Genomic DNA, 17,160 nt, shown 5'->3' on the forward strand with positions numbered 1-17,160 from the left:
TAGTACTATTAACAGGGAATTATTATTGTGCTATTTGTTGTGTAAAGCACCCTGATATAATTATACAGATATAACAAGAGTAATATATCCCAGTCTAAAAAGAATAGGGATAATGATCAGATTCAAAACCCCATACATGAAAGACAGTACTCAGCAATATGGCCAGTAAGTTAGCAGCCTATTGAGCCATGCATTGGCCCAAAGCATCATCTTCCCTAATTGATAATGGATAAGTACTCTTTTTACAATCCAACTGAGACCAACAGAAGGTGATGGTCAGGGCCAGCATGGTTCCCCAATATGAACTAAGCATTGGTCTGAGAGCCTGAATCAATGCAAGTTGCATTAAGTCATCATACCAATGCATCTTTCTAAGTCAGGCCAGGCCTAGAAAATAGAATGCCCATCATAACAGAAAAGGATCTGACCCATAGTCCTCCAAATCTACCTAATAGTATTAGGAACCGAATAAACTGCCATCAAGTAGGAGCTGGTAGGCAGCAGATTGTACAGACCTGCCATATAATTCTATACATATATTAAGTACTTATTAAATGCCCTCTCTGCCTTGCTCAGCCCTGATAACAATACTGCACATTCACTTTTCTATGGACCACAAACTCCTAATATCTGTGTAATTTCATACAATAAAATAAAAATTTAAGTGTTACCTCACGTTCCAAATTATTCTCAAATTCTTCTAAAAATCTAGTCATGGCTGGGTCCCCTTCAAAGTCATTAAAGTGATTGTTTACCCATAGCAACACTACTCGGGTAACCTGCAAGCAAAAGGGAGATTGCATTTAGTTAAGTAAGCGTATACTGGAAACATGTGTAATTTGTAACTTGTTACTTGTAGCCACTAATCTGGTTAAAGGGGTTGTTCACCTTAAAATTGACTTTTAGTATGATGTAGTGATTCAAATTCTGAGGCAATTTGCAACTGGTCTTAATTTTTTATGATTTCAAATTATTTAGCTTTTTGTTCAGCAGCTCTCCAGTTTGGAATTTCAAAAGCTATCTGGTTGCTAGAGGCCATATTACCCCAGGTTAAGGCAGTGGTTTGAATGAGAGACTGGAAGATGAATAGGAGAGGGCCTACATAAAAAGTAACAAAAAGTAAAACTCAAAGAGCAATTGTTTTTTTACTCCCATTAAAGGCTGTAAAAAGTCAGAAGAAGATGGCAAATAATTAAAAAATAAAAAACATTGAAAAGTTGCTGGAACTTTCTATAATATACTAAAAGGTAACAAAGGCAAACAACTCCTTTATAGTGTATTTATCCAATTAAATGATAATCATAGATCAAATGCAAACTGATCTTATACAAGAGACACTTTTCTGATATACCCATGCATTCACACACAAACATATTTGATTTAAACACAAAAACAGTGAAATAAAGCCAATATTATTGTTTCTGTAAAAATCAACATTGTTCCTACTGAGCCATTTGAAAAATTGGGAATCCAAATATCTTGACTACATACAATTTTGTACGAAAGGCACAAGTGTGTGTGTTTGTGTATTTACACCAGTGTAAACTAGGAATGAACTGTATCCATACCTTTTAAATTTGGTTAAATACCAAATCTTCCATAAAAGATTTGGCTGAATACCAAACTGAAACCAAACAAACTTGACATTTTGGAAAATATCTAAAAATGGATGATTTAACAAGTGTCACTTTCAGTCTAGAGTTCTGGAGTCACGTAACCTCAAGGGGGGGGTCAGATTCAGTTTGTGTCAAATCCTACAAAATGTTCTGGGAACCTGAATCCTGGATATGGTGTATCCCTACTGTGAAGTGACTGTAAATACACCATAAAAGAAGCCAACAAGCACTGACACCAGCAGGGAATATGCAATTAAACCCTTACTCTGACACAAAGAAATATTTTTTTCCTGACCTTGTCCCTGAGACTAGGGTCATTAAACCACTCCAGTAGTTTCTTTCCCACTTCCATAGGGCTAGAAAGAAAAGTTCTGTAGGTGAGGAGGAAATCTTCAATATATGTTGGGTCAACCACAGAATGTTCTTCCACTAGATGCATGGTTAGACGCTCCGAAGTTCCCTAAACAAAACACAAGAATTATTAAGAAGCATATAGGACCTGGAGAGATTGAATGCCAGAATGATTTCAATAAGATGTTAAGAAGTAAGGGATAATGTTTTAATGCTTTATTATGGGATTCTGCTCACTCACACCCTTTAGATCCATCTGAAAGGCTCAAGATTTTTATTGTTGTCACCTTTACCCCTGAGCCTCCCTCTTTACCTTCAATGTCGATTAGAATTTTTATGTAATCTGTATTCATGATGCATACACCATTCTATTGAGGAATATGTTGCTGCTTTACAATCCATAATAATATTTTGTCACGGTTCAGCCCAGTCCACCAGGGGTTAATAACACACTTATTTCTATGTTCTAATTTATTACAGTCAACTTTTTTGTATGTTGTTTTGCTTTTTCCCGTTACCTTGATGACAATGTGACCTTTCCTGGTTCCAGTGCGATCAAGCTCTCTGTGCTCTTTCACCATCACAATCTCGCCCTCCTCTTCCACCTTCTGCATGTTCTTTTCCACCTGGTTGAGGATGCGGCAGTAATCTTGCTGGGCGATGCATACAAACTGGAAAAATAAGCATGGAGCAGAAGATAAGGTTCCAGCAGAAAGGCAGATGATAAATCACATGCTTCTTGTTGAAGGCAAAGTGAAAATAATGTCACTTTTTTGTGAAATTTCTACTTTCATATTTTATTTGGTTATATGTCTGTAAAGCTTGTTAAGTGTCATTTTCACCTGTGCTCTAGTTAGCATTCTGGACATGCCTGAATGTCACAGAGAGAGCCATGTATGTCTGTGGGTGACAGCAGCAGATGCGGTCTATAGTTATCCACTGACATCACAGGGCTTTGGGTTGTTTACCAGTTACAATACAGTAATTGTGGGTTTATTAATCCGGCTTTGTCCTACCATTCCGAAGAAAGTACTTGTCTCATAGCTGGTATTAATTAGTGTAATTAATATGCTCCAAATGCAATCTGAAGTGTATGCTTGCCCTTTTTGCATGGCAACCATACTGATGGCTAAGGATTGTATATATTAATAAGCAAAAATAAGGGTCTGAGTAAGACACACTGGCTGTTCCAAGACTGCATCTTCTAGAATACTGGGTGTTTTAATTCTTTTTCCAGATGGTATTGTACAATGAAGGTTAATTGTCCCAAAGTTACGCTATCTAGGCGTCTTCTGCTTTCCTCGATATTTAGAACTGAAGGAAATGTAATCTGCACATGTTTTGCCCTGTAAATGACTGTTACTTGCTTGCCTGCAGATTGCAAAGTAACCCCACTGCTCCCCTAGCAGCTTGGCCTGCTGTTCACCTGCGTACCTGGCAGTCATCCACTTTGGTTCTCATCACTCCCTTCATGTATTCCTTCTCCATGGTTGGCGACACACCAAAGCTGTTCCCCATGCACAGTATTTCTGTCCTGCCATCAGGATATGTCACTTCTACTGAGCCATTTAAAATAACCGACCAGGAATCGAGCTAAAGGCCAAAGGCAAGAAAAGAACAGATTAGCATCCCAGTGGAAATATTTAAATGCATATCAGTTCATAGGGAACAATATAGTTTCTTCACATTGAGAATTACAATCTTTTTCCTTATATAGTCGCTCTAATTATACACAGATATAGATACACAAATTTCATGCACAGCGAATCACGGCGAGCTTATGCGTTACTTGCTGAAGGCCATGAGGAGCTGACAGGCAAAATGAAATGAACAAAAATATGTAAGAGAATATGAAGAGATTTAACTGTAGGAAAGTTGAATTCATTAGATGTATCTGAACTAAGCCTGGCTGTGTATCTGGATCTTACTGTAACTCACATAACTTGATAATTTGACATCCATTTCTCTTACAGTGGATTTATGTAAATATAGCTGCAGCACCAGAGGCTGTATATGCTTGTTATTCTTTATTATTCACCTGAAACAGAGGGGATGTGTGCCTGACAAACATGGTTAGAACCTGTTGTGCTGCAGAAAACACAATTTCCCCATTTAAACATGATGTGAGTTTTAAGGTCGAATAACTGCCAAATTTTGACTAAAATACCATGTCTTATGTTCGCTGTATCAGTAGCTCCATTCATTTTAGATATTCCATCCAGTAAGTAGTTATTGTTCCCAGGATACTCTCCCAGATAACCTTTGTTTAAGGTTTCCATTAGGATTCAAGTCAAATTCCTTAATGGGACTGTTAATTTTATTTATGATGTAGAAAGTGATATGCCGAGACAATTTGCAATTGCAATATAGAGTGTGCAAGATTCAGACAACTGAAGGCAGAAATTAACTGCTCAAAGTGTTTATTTCGCTGTTAGATGGGGCCATTGTCCCGCATTTGAAAGCTGGAAAGAGTCAGAAGAAAAATGCAAATAAAATAAAAAATGAAGGCCAATCAAAAAGTTGCTTAGAACTAGCAAGTCTATGACATATCTAGAGGTGAACCACTCCTGTAAGTACTTGAAAATGTATGTTTCTGTTCAATAGCTGGCCTCGCAGGTTGATCTGATAAGTCAGCTGTTTTCAGCACCAAACTAACGGTCCATTTGCCAAATTAGCATCAAATATGTTGAAGATCTTACTGGACTTGGTGTCAAAAATCTAATACACCAATAACAATTTGAGTATTAGAGCATCATTTTTGGCTCACCATCATGGATCCATCATAATCCCGCTGCTCTACCCTGATTTGATGCTTTGGGAATTAGATGAAATGAGAAGTGCTAAAGACCTCTTTGTTATCCTCTCCTAACCAACTACCTTTCTTTTAACTGTAATAAAGCACGTTGGTATTTTTCCTAGTTCCCCTAATTCCACTAGACTCCACTACCTAAATATTAACTTTCATTGCTTCAGTGTATTGCATTCCTATGTTATAAAGGTATGGATCGCCTTTAAACACTGAACTTTTTGTATTCCATATATGAAAAGGGTCTAAGGAACATTACAAGTGTCCAAGTTGGCTAGTCAAAGAGTTTTATGGTCAGGCAGTTTGGAAATCTTTGAATAAATTGTCTGACCACTGGATGCACTCAGCAGATCATCATGGGGATGTCTTTATCTTTGCAATATTATATTAGATCAGAGGAACAACCTACACAATCAAAGTTTAGCCCAAACACAATGCTATGCATAATCATTTCACCAACCTCCTCCCCATCGTTTAGTACAACAGTTCCTGCCCGCTCGACCACGGCAAACACCATGACTGCACAGAGCTCTCGTCTTACAGACATTGTCATGTTGGCAAATGCAGGCAGCTGGTGCATGAACTCCAGGAGTTGTTCTAGGGAAAGAAGAAATTGGGGATTTAAGAAGATAGCCTCTTTCATCTACAATCACCGATTATATAGAGTACAAACTCCAAACCAAGAGCTTTGACAATAGAAATATACAAATCTCTAGAAATCATATTGTGCATAATGCAAAATGAAAACATACAAATATTATCATTGCTCCTACATGCTCACACAATAGATGCATTTCAGTGGGTGCATTTCCTGCATATTAACATAAGTTTTCCCAGCATCATACACCATAATTTTGGTCCGTTTTCCCTTAAAAACAACGGTCACCTGTGAACGTTACTTTTTATTAAATATTTTAAGTTTTACTAAATTTTAAGTACAGTTTACACCAATTTTACAGTCAAATCCTGATCCTTCCCATTTTATTTTTATTTTTCTGGTCCCATGGAAAATGTGAAATCAGGTTTCGACTGTTGACAACGGCAATAGAGAAGTTGCTTTCTTCACAAAAAAAACCCACATTTTTTATCTAAATATATTATTTTATATACAACAAAGAAAACTAAACATAAGGAAAGCTGAGGAAAAAATCAATGCAAGAATTTTAATTAGTTCAGGTATCCCATCTGGACAAAATCTGTCAATGTCTGGGTACAGTTCATAGCAGTATCTGTACAATAACAGAAAATCATTTGGAGGAGCATGGGTATATTTCTGAGCAACCGTTTCTTTCAAATAATCTATTTTCTCACCAGATGGTGATTTATATAGCAGTCCTTAATGAGTAACAAGCATCAGCCATGCTTTAAACACGTGCATTATAAGAGAGAGTAAGGAAATATATTCAGTAAACCATTTGTAAATAGTGTTTGCCTATTACCTCACTGATTTGGAGTACAATTATTGGACTCATTATCCAGAATGCGACCGGGGGTTTTCTGGATAAGGGATCAGCATACGGTCTACTAAAAATCACCTCAATATTAAATAAAACCAATAGGATTATTTTACTCCAATTTAGTTTGGATCAAGTACAAGGCGCTGTTTCTTTGTTACAGAGAAAAAGGAAATCAATTTTAAAAATCTAAATGATTGGATTAAAATGGAGTATATGGGAGATGGCCTTCCTGTAATTTCGAGCTTTTTGGATAATGGGTTTCCATATAAAGGATCGCATACTGTACTCAAACCCTAGCACAGAACTGGCTCAAAATATGATATTGCTGCTTTGAACCATTTTATATATTTCTTTTCCCCTTAAACAAAAATTTTGCTAAGCCAAGCAATTGTAATGCCCTAGCCTTCTGTGTTTACAGAACAATTCTTCTCTGTATAATCACTTTATAATGAGTGAGATTATAACTTCCTCTCAACATTCCTAACTGAAAAATCAAGATAAGCAAAAACATGAACCCAACTTGCATGTGAATTACATAAAATGAGTTAAGGTGGCCATACCCGGGCCGAGAAAAGCTGGCGACAGACCGAGTCGGCAGTTTATTGGCCCGTGTATGGGGCCCCCCGACGGGCTTCCCCCGATCGAGATCTGGCCGAAAGTCGGGCAGATCTCGATCGGATGGGACAAAAAATCCCGTTGGATCGCGGCCACATCTGTTCGTTGATGTGGTCCCGCGATCCGACCGCCCGTTCCCATTCATAAGGATCCGATCATTGGTCCTTAGGGCCAATGGTGGGCATAACGGAGAGAGATCCACTCGTTTGGCGACATCGTCAAATACCATTCGAAAATTGAAGTACTGTCTCTTTAAAAAATGTTGAATTCGACACTTCGCCATCTTAAACCTGCTGAATTCCTATGTTAGCCTATGGGGACCTCCTACAACCTATAGCCAACATTTGTTTTTAGAAGTCAAAGTTTTTTTGTTTTTTTTTTGAAAATCGTTCGATCTAACGATTTTAATTCGATCGAAAACAGCTAAATTGGAATAAAGCATTCCTGGGCCAGGGTGTCTTTTTATGTCAAGTGTCTTTATATAAATATATAGTTCAAGAAGAAAAAGCACTACAAAAATGAAATATTATAAACTGTGTGCAATGTAAGTATTGACTATAATTAGCAGCCAGTATTAACTTAAATAATATAAAAAAAAATTATTATGAAATGACTGAAAAGAACAGCAGGGACAGTAGTGCAGTAACAAGCAGCACTGTCACAGCCATTTTATCTGGAAAGATGACTGAACACACAAGTGATAATGTGATTTAAAAAATGCCTCATAATAGGAATGTGATTCAGGTATATTACTTTCATACCAGCGATCACTACTGGCAGCATTTTAATAGCTTAGCTGGTCAAGGGCAATTTATAATTTGAAATACTGGACTTATTCAGAGCATACGGTGAGAAAAAACAAAATACAATGAGGAAAACTGCTAATACAAGTAAGGGATCTGTTATCCAGAAACCTGTTATCCAGAAAACTCCAAATTATAGAAAGGCTGTCTCCCATAGACTCCATTTTATCCAAATAATCCACATTTTAAAAGATTATTTCCTTATTCTCTGTAATAATAAAACAGTACATTGTTCTTGATCCAAACTAAGATATAATTAATCCTTATTGGGATCCTTATTTACATGATTTTCTAGTAGACTTAAGGTATGAAGATCCAAATTACGGAAAGATCTGTTATCCGGAAAACCCCAGGTCTCGAGCATTCTAGATAACAGGTTCCATACCTGTACCACAAACGCATTAGAGGCTCTTTGTTCTACGGACCTATAACCAGAGTGATGCTTTCACCATAAATTCTAAAGCATAAAGAGTTAATGGAAGAGTTAATGGAAAACTATAACTGACTATTTCACCATAAATTGTTTTGTTTTTCTGCAGTATCTTTAGTCCCTGCAATGCACACACAAGCACAGCATGGGGTAACGCTCCTGTCAGAAACAAGATTGAATAACAATGAATTTTGCAGGAAAACTAGAAGTTTTTTGCTCATGGAAAGAAGTGGAGGTGGTGGATAATTAGAGGAATTATCACGGGAGGGAGGGAAAAAAAAAAGATAAGGAACACATTTGGCTGCAAGTTTAGAAATAACAATCAACTGAGAAAAAGGGGAGAAAGCAGAAGGATACGCCTAAAACACTTGCTAACTGTGCTTTTGGAGGCCATGAGAAGGAATAACCACAAGTCTTCATACTTCATACATATTATATAAAAATGTATAAAAAAAATTGAATAAATTAGGACTTTATATATTCCTCAGCTCCTGAAGACAGCCAGAGTAAAGAAGCCGAAACATTGAAATAAACCTAAGATTTGATTTTTCACTCCTTGGAGTGCGTTTGTTACTAATTTATAATATATATATATATATATATATATATATATATATATATATATATATATATATATATATATATATATATATATATATATATATATACACATAACGCAAACTTAACTGAAAAATATTTCCATTGGTGTCGATAAAGAGATATCAGCTTTTTCATTTAATTGGATCAATTATTCAGCATAATCCAACAGCCCCCAGGTGTCCGTTATCTTAATGTCAAAAAATATCTTCTAGCACAAAAGAGATTTTAATAAAATAACCATCATATCAATGGTTCCTAAACTGTGGAGCTAGCCCTTTATTGCGGGGACACAAAGCAGATATTGGGGGGCTTTGTCTTGGCATAGGTTTTGGGGAAATGACTGTTTAATACACTTGCAAGATTTGGAGCTAATATTCTTGGAGCTAATATTCTTCTGTGGATTAATACTTTTTACAGCAATGCTTCCATATATATGTAATGCTTGTTAGGTTAAGCGGGCCTTTAACCAAGCGTTAAACCTCAAAGGGCAGCTTGAATAAACTGAATAATCTGAAAGTCACAGCTTTATATAGAGACATTTAAAAAACAAATCAATGGTACCTAATTGCTAAACTGTAGTCATCTGTCCTTTCAAGTGCCAAAAATAACCTTTTATTTAGATTGAACACGGAACAAAGATGTGATTCCCTATATATGGACATCCACAAATGTGGTTTGAAGCAGAGCTTTGAGTTCTATCTACATTGTTCTTAGTTTACCAATATCGTCGTCAGTCCTGTCAATTGGATCCTTCTCCAGACAGTCTCTGACTATGTCCCTGCTCATTAAAGGGTCAGAGGCTCTTTCAATATCCTCTTCATCGTCATCATCTTCTGAATCAACAGCAGTCTCTGGTAGCCCACTCAGGTCCATATCTCCTGGCTCACTTTCAGTGGCCTGAAAAAAAAAGAAAAAGAAATATGAGCAAATCCAATAAAAGAAAAACAAGAATTTGAACCTTGACTTTCATGTACAAGACATTTCTGGATTTGGCAAATGGAAACGAATACTGCCTTCTCTCTGCCACCAAGGATAAATAAGCTTTTATTTTCATAAATATGGTTTAGAAGGGTCTTATGGTTATGGCACACAGGAAGATTAGTCACCGGTGATGAATCTGCTCTTCTTTGGGCAAATCTCCTCCTTCATAAATATAACTGTCTCACCTTAGAATGGTGGTCCCCAACCTTTTTTACCCATGAGCCACATTCAAATGTAAAATGAGGAGCAACACAAGCATGAAAAAGTCCCTGTGAATGCCAAATAATGTGATTGACTATTTTGTAGCCCCTATGTGGACTGGCAGCCTACAGGAGGCTCTTTTTGTCAGTATGTCTAATTTTTACACAACCAAATTGCCTCCAAGCCAGGAATTAAAAGATAAACACCTGTGTTGAGGCCACTGGGAGCAATATCTATGGGGTCAGTGAGCAACATGTTGCTTGTGAGCCACTGGTTGGAGATCAAACTTTTAGAACAGGGATCCCAAAACTTTTTTTTACCCGTGAACCACATTTAAATGTAAAGAGAGTTTGGGAGAAACACAAGCATGTCCAAATAAAGAATATAATTGAAGAATATAATTTAGTGGCCCTATGTGGACTAGCAGCCTACAGGAGGCTCTGTTTGGCAATACATCTGTTTTTTATGCAACCAAACCTTGCCTCCAAGCCAAAAACGTAAAAATAAGCATCTGCATTGAGGCCACTAGGTAGCAACATTTAAGGGGTTGGTGAGAATCATGTTGATCGCTGCCTTGGAATATGCATAGACCAGTCTGCAATATATAACTACAATACCTCTGGAGAAAAATACTGGGGCTTACAGTTCACATTCAACAAGTGGATACCATTAACTAACCAGCTCAGCAAAATGAGCTACTTCCTTAACACTTACTATTTCCGAGCAGAAATTGAGTATAGTAAATCAACCACAGGACTCTGGTCATATTGACAAAAGTTGTAGCCTTGTTACTCATCCAAATGTTCTTACATTAGTAGCTACATAGCCATGGCTTGGTACTCAGGTGCTATTGATCTTAATTGATTCATTAATTGATTTAATGGATTGTAAATCTGAAGGAACATGGCTCTCTGTACCTGCTGCATTGGTCAGTATTTGTATGAATTTCATGTACACAGCGTTTTCTTGTGCATCACTGTGGAATGTGTTGCAGAAAGGAAAGTATTTTTTCTAATGAGCTATCAACAATGTGACTTCAGGAAATGGCACATTCATTAAAACCTTCTCTCACCTTTTTAAACTTGTATATTCGTTAGTAATAAATTGAACTCTGTTTTATGAGGAGTTTGCGTTTAGCAGCTAGAACACTTCCAGTTAATCCAGTAAGTCCCTGATAAATAATATGCATTATAAAATAATATTAATAATTATATAGTGAATAAAGTACCACCTCTTGTAAAATATAAGGATATTATAAGTTACCGAGGAGTTTCATGACCATATAAAAACACGAGGCCGAAGGCTGAGTGTTTTTATACAGGTCATGGAACTCCGAGGTAACTTATAATATCCTCATATTTTACAACTGGGGGTACTTTATTAATTATAATACACAAATTTTAGTGAGTAATGTGACAGAAATTACATCACTACTCACCGTTTATAACTGATGACATCACTACTCACCGTTTATAAGGATATAATTTACAAGATATTCATGGCTTTGTGTATTATATATAAATAATGTGCATTATATAATAATAATAATAATTATATAATAAATAATGTGCATTATAAATAATGAACAGTAACATCAAAAATTGAAAGTGTTGCCCTGCACTGGTAAAACTACTATTGTTTATATAAATAAGCTGCTGTGTAGCAATGGGGGCAGCCATTCAAAGGAGAAAAGGCTCAGGTTACACAGCAGATAAGCTCTGCAGAACATAATGGTGTTATCCACTATTTAACCTGTGCCATATAAACTTTTTTCAATTTCCGCCATTCTTACACAGCAGCTTGTTTATATGAACTATAGAAGTGCTTCTGAAGCAAACAGATCAGTTTTACCAGTGCAGGGCAACACTACATGATGTTTTCATTACTATAAAACACTTTCATTTTTTGGTGTTACTGTTTCTTTAAGTAATGTTAATGCTTATCTACGGGGGGGACTTACAGAAATCAGTAAAAATCTGCGCTACTACAAATCGGCAGTAACATGGAAAACGATTAGTAAAACAGGGCCACTCATTTATTTTTACGAGCGGGAACGCTTTGCCGCTCGTAAAATAAATAATGAGCAAGCTGCCCCCTTGTAAAGGCACAATGACAAGTTGAATTTGGAAGCAAGCTAATAAACAGTGATTTATGAAACTTTTGTACATGCTCCACTCTTGAAGGCTAAAGCTGGACCTTAATAAGTGGAACGTGGCAAAACAATGTGTTTTCTTGCAGTCTCTTAACTGGTGAACAGGCAGCAAACTGGGCTTCAGCTGAAAGCATATAAAGTGTATATACTGATCTGTGCTGAAACTATTCCACAAGTGCTATTGTACCACTGGAATTCACAAGACAATAATAAATACATTGCAAATTGATTTTGATTTTGAAATCAAAATAATGTGACAGTGTATACAGTATCTAAAAATCACATTTATGGAACTGGAAGGAAAAAATGATTTGACTTAGCTAGTGATCACACAAGGGACTTCAGTGCAAGACAAATTGGAGCCATTCAGCCTTTACCATAATCGTTTAATAACATTCAGGACCACGGAAGGCTGCTTGCATTAATGCTACTGTCGTTTTAGAACGTATTAGCATGGCTGCTCTCCGAGATGTGGCTGAGGGATCATGCTACAAATGAAAATACTATCGCTTATGCAACAGTGAAAGTGTTAATAAAATATGAGTGTCTAATAGGAATAATGTAGGTAAGTGAGGAGTGTGACACCAGGCCTGCCAAGGACATAATGAAGCAACATTCAATTTGTCTGCACTAATGTGGCCTTCCTTAGCTGCCACGCTGAATAAACAACTGCTATCACTTGCTGCTCGGTAGCCACAGGAATAATCTCTTGACAGCAAAAGTCAAAGGTGGATTTAAAAAAAAAAAAAGTCAAGGAATATGTTTTTTTTTTCCCTTAAGGATCCAATGCTGAAAGCTTTTATCCACCTTTAAAAATTGGGTCAGCATTTTTCAAGGCCTGATTCAGCATCTTTGAATATGTGCACACATTAATATCTGCTCTGTTTCCAGCAATATCTCTGTTTGGATTGCATGAGCAAAACAACCAGGTACATTCAACGGAAATTAAAATCTAAACTATAAGACTTGCAAATAAAAATTCAATTTATTGTTCTGCCATTTGGGCTAGATGCATTTGTGATATAAGCAGCGGTCCATCCGGATATCTTTCTCATTACTTTACAGCAATGTGCATGCAACAACGTGGGTTACTTATCACTGAATCTTTTAATCAATTGCAACTTGGAGTTTCCATCAGTTGTCTTACTTTAAAAGAGAATTTACACTTATTACCATAGTTATTAAAATTACACTAGCAAAGCAAATGGCTAATGTTCCTGGTGTGTCCAGTAATCAAATTAATTTGATGCAGATGTCAACCGATACCTGGCGTTACCTGCAGCATGTTGAAGAGCTTCTGCACCAAAAATGGCTTACTGTTGTTTAAAAAGGATAAAAAATCTCCAATGAGGGACCTCATTTCTCTATGTATCAACATCTGGCACCTGATCACTGAAACCAAACCTAATCACCATAAAAACACATATTGTATCTGTTATCCAGAACTGGGTTTCCAGATAAGAGGTTGCTCCACTATAGAGTGATGCCCACTAGTAAAAATAAAAAATTGGAAACCCTCTAGAGAGAGATGCTTTACATCACTATATTTTCTCCCCCTCCAATCTGATCACCATGGTTGGCAATCAGCACAAATTTAATAGACTGGTAGCTTATCAGCTAGCAGAAGCTAGTCACTGCTGACATGCAGCCCAGAGATTCTTTATGTATCCTTGCAGCCCGACCTTGTCAATAGCAATAAGGTCCCTGTAATGGGAAGATTATGTTCCGATTTTATTTGCTATAATGTAAGTATTCTTGCAAACTGTAGCAGTTTGGCTGAGCAAGGCAATAAATCAAGGTACATTATTCTGAAGATATCTTATAGAAGTAATTCAAATAATAATAATAATAATTCAATTATTCTGAAGAGGCTTTCCTTCCCCTTTAAAAAAAAAAAGCCATTGGACTGCTTTGTCATCAACATGGCTTTATGGTAATTTAGTAAACAAGAAGTATAAGGTACTTCCTGTTATCGAGAATGCTGGGGTTTTCCAGATAACAGAGCTTTCTTTAATTTAAATCTTTACACGTTATGTCTACTAGAAAATAATGTAAACATTAAATAAACCCAATAGGCTGGTTTTGCTTCCAATAAGGATTCGTTTTATCTTCGTTTTTTGATCAAGTATAAGATACTGTTTTATTATTACAGAGAAAATGGAAATCATGAAAAAAAATTGGATTATTTGTAAAAAATGTCTATGGAAGCCTTTCTGTAAGTTGTAGCTTTCTGGATAATGGATTTCCAGATAACAGATCCCATACCTGTACTTTATTACAGAGAAAAAATGAAAAAATTTAATATTGGTTTAAATAAATAATCGGAACTTCATTCATACCTGTTGCACGTTTCAAAAAATAAATACCACATCTGCTTTTACAACAGATTTGTTTTTTTACTTGTATTGTTTGTTCCATTTATCAGGTACTGTATGTATAGTGCTTTGTATAAAAGCAGTGCTATATAAAATATTCACATATATAAACTGCAAATATATAATCGACCCTTCACTTGTCTCAAGGTCCAACTGTAATTTGTGCTTTTCATACTTGAGTTGTGCTTAACACCATACATAGCAATATTCAGTATATAATTATTCTAAGCATTTAAGCCTCATCTTATGTTGTTGCCATGGCCAACACTTTCATTTTCAAGGACATTAAACAGTGTGGCCTTACTCATTTAATCTCCCTGCAATTCAAGCATACAGATATAGATTTTATGCTCTACAGGGAAGGGATCCATTGCTTCAGTTTCTCTGTTATAATATAATCCATTGCTACTAAAATTGTACTCTCTTTTCATTATTGAAGCAGCAACTTCTGATCTGGATTTAATTCTTTTTGCACACGGCAAGTAATGACATTATATTATAGCTACAGCCACAAGTAACCCTGAAGCAAGCAGATGTTTTTGGGGTACTGTGCAAGACGCCCTAAGTATTGCAGATATTGTTCCATTTTACAAATCCTCTGCCTATCAGAAATGATGGATTAGTAACTAGGTTTATGGGGCTGCAGCCAAGTCTCAGCAATAAGGCCTGCATTTAATAATTAATAAGGATGCACCGAACCAAACCCTGGATTTAGTTTATCCCTAGTCATCAATAATCTATTGTAGCTTTAAATTTAAAACAGTGATTTAATTATTCAAATTAAGAAAGGTCCAAGATACTATCTTCAGTACAAACAACTGCACTCTTTGGTATTGCCATTAAAACGTGTGCTAAAATTAATGTATGGTGATGACAAGGGTAGTAGAAACATCTATTTATAAAACTACCAGTTGGGTTATTTTACCCACATATTAATTAGGCAAGAGGGAACCATCCTTCCCACTGATTTGCTGCCTGTCATACTAGCATGCATCTCTCCATTGCAGAGTCCTGTCTATTACCAACAGATAGCTCCCTGAGAGCTGGCTTATTTATATTTCATTGAATATTCATGAGGGTTTCCTATTAATCAGTGTAATCCATTTTAATAAAATGTTTTTACCCTAGAAATAATAATAATAAAAAAAATTAAATGCTGGTTTTAATGCCATTTTAAATGCTAGTCATTTTTGTGAAGGGTCCATTAATTATTTGCCAATTAAATTGGCTTATTCAGCTGTTTAACTAAAATTAGCTTCATCCTACACAAATTTCTTTTGTAGGTACAATATTTTAGCTTGGTATAACTACAGCACCAGATGCCAAGCACAAATTTACCGTAAAAAAACTTTAATGTAGCACAAAATTGTCATGTGACATGTCATATTTAGCGTTGTGACTTAAAGGATATTTATGATGCCAGGGAGAGTGGGTAAATGTTATATAGAACTGCACCGCAGTTTTGGCCACATCATTTATGCAAAATAAATAAAAATATAAATCATATCCCCTATACTAACTCACACCGGTGAATTAAAGCCTTAAAGCTCAGCATACATATAGGATTCACCTGCAAGGTCACTATACAAGTGGATCTTTACCTGATTTGATTAGCAACACACTGGGTAAAATTGGGACAATGTGATCTGAGCTTTTTTTTCTATTGGTTATGAGGTGCTCTCTGTTCAGCATCATTCACAATGACAGGCAGCGCTTGCAATGCAACAACATGAAACTTTGTCAGACACGTTAATTGCTCAACATGAAATATGCACACATGGCACTTAGCACCTAACAAAAGTCCACTTCACTCCGACTGCCCTTGCCTGGATGTCCTTGAAAAGCCAAATGCTTATTTTTACTTGTGACCCCGACAAGAGCAGAGTGGTGCAATACTGCGTAGCCATATACATCAAAGGCAGTAAAACAGCTTTACTGCCAGTATCTTAATAAGTGATAATGTAGTCAAGGTCAGACTAAAATAGATATAGGGCACTCCAGCACTTCTAAACTAGAGAAGAGAGCCATACATTCACTCTCACTATTCCCTTTAAGGTTTTTTTAAATGTTAGTTCTGTATACCCAGTACAGACCAGCAGCTTCCCCTGGCAAGGTTCTGCCAAAAAGGACAGAGGCTGAGTCTTTGTGGGCAAGGCTTTAAACGGCTTTTAAGCATAAAAACAAGCAAATATGGGATGCTGGCTAACAAAAGAATATGACCCTGTCACTCATTTGTATACCTGGCTCACCAATGGGCAATGGCATTCCTCGGTGATCGATTGGTGTGAGAAAAAATGTGTGGTGCAAGCAGAGTGGCAAACCTATACGTACATCCTTGGAGCTTAAATTGCTTTCACCATGCCTAATGTTCAACAGTATGGAAGCAGATTAAAGTGCTCAATAAATTAGCGTTGCTTTTTACTGCACTTGTTTGGTGAGACACATTTACAGCGCTACCCTCTTTAAGGTATGTTATTGATGTTACATAAAATCCAGTTAATGGGGAATAAAAACAATTCACTCCCACACAGATACATGTATTCACTAAAGAGAACTGAGCACTCATTTTAACTGTATACTGATTGATAGAATCTTAAACCTGTGTTTAAGATACAATGTTATAATTGATTACTTTGGTATAAAAGGTCATTTAAAGAGACCAGAGAAGAAGTGTGTATACCTAAAGGTGGCCATACACGGGCCAATAAAAGCTGCCGACAGACCAGGTTGGCAGCTTATTGAGCAGTGGAGTAGAGCGGTGCCCGACCTGGAC

At 36.5% G+C, this 17,160-nt stretch overlaps 1 protein-coding gene across 9 annotated transcripts in view; it reads right to left on the reverse strand.

Annotated features, from left to right (window-relative positions):
- The window catches only part of rapgef2.L (Rap guanine nucleotide exchange factor 2 L homeolog), a 202,550-nt gene that overhangs the window by 21,542 nt on the left and 163,848 nt on the right, over positions 1-17,160 (reverse strand). For all 9 annotated transcript variants that reach the window (NM_001093936.1, XM_041581217.1, XM_041581226.1 and 6 more), the window contains 6 exon segments: positions 672-779; positions 1,912-2,076; positions 2,486-2,638; positions 3,402-3,560; positions 5,234-5,370; positions 9,398-9,575. In NM_001093936.1, the coding sequence (NP_001087405.1) occupies positions 672-779; positions 1,912-2,076; positions 2,486-2,638; positions 3,402-3,560; positions 5,234-5,370; positions 9,398-9,551 (876 nt within the window). In that variant the 5' untranslated portion in view covers positions 9,552-9,575.

The sequence above is a fragment of the Xenopus laevis genome, chromosome 1L, assembly GCF_017654675.1.
Source record: "Xenopus laevis strain J_2021 chromosome 1L, Xenopus_laevis_v10.1, whole genome shotgun sequence".
NCBI classification, from domain to species: domain Eukaryota; kingdom Metazoa; phylum Chordata; class Amphibia; order Anura; family Pipidae; genus Xenopus; species Xenopus laevis.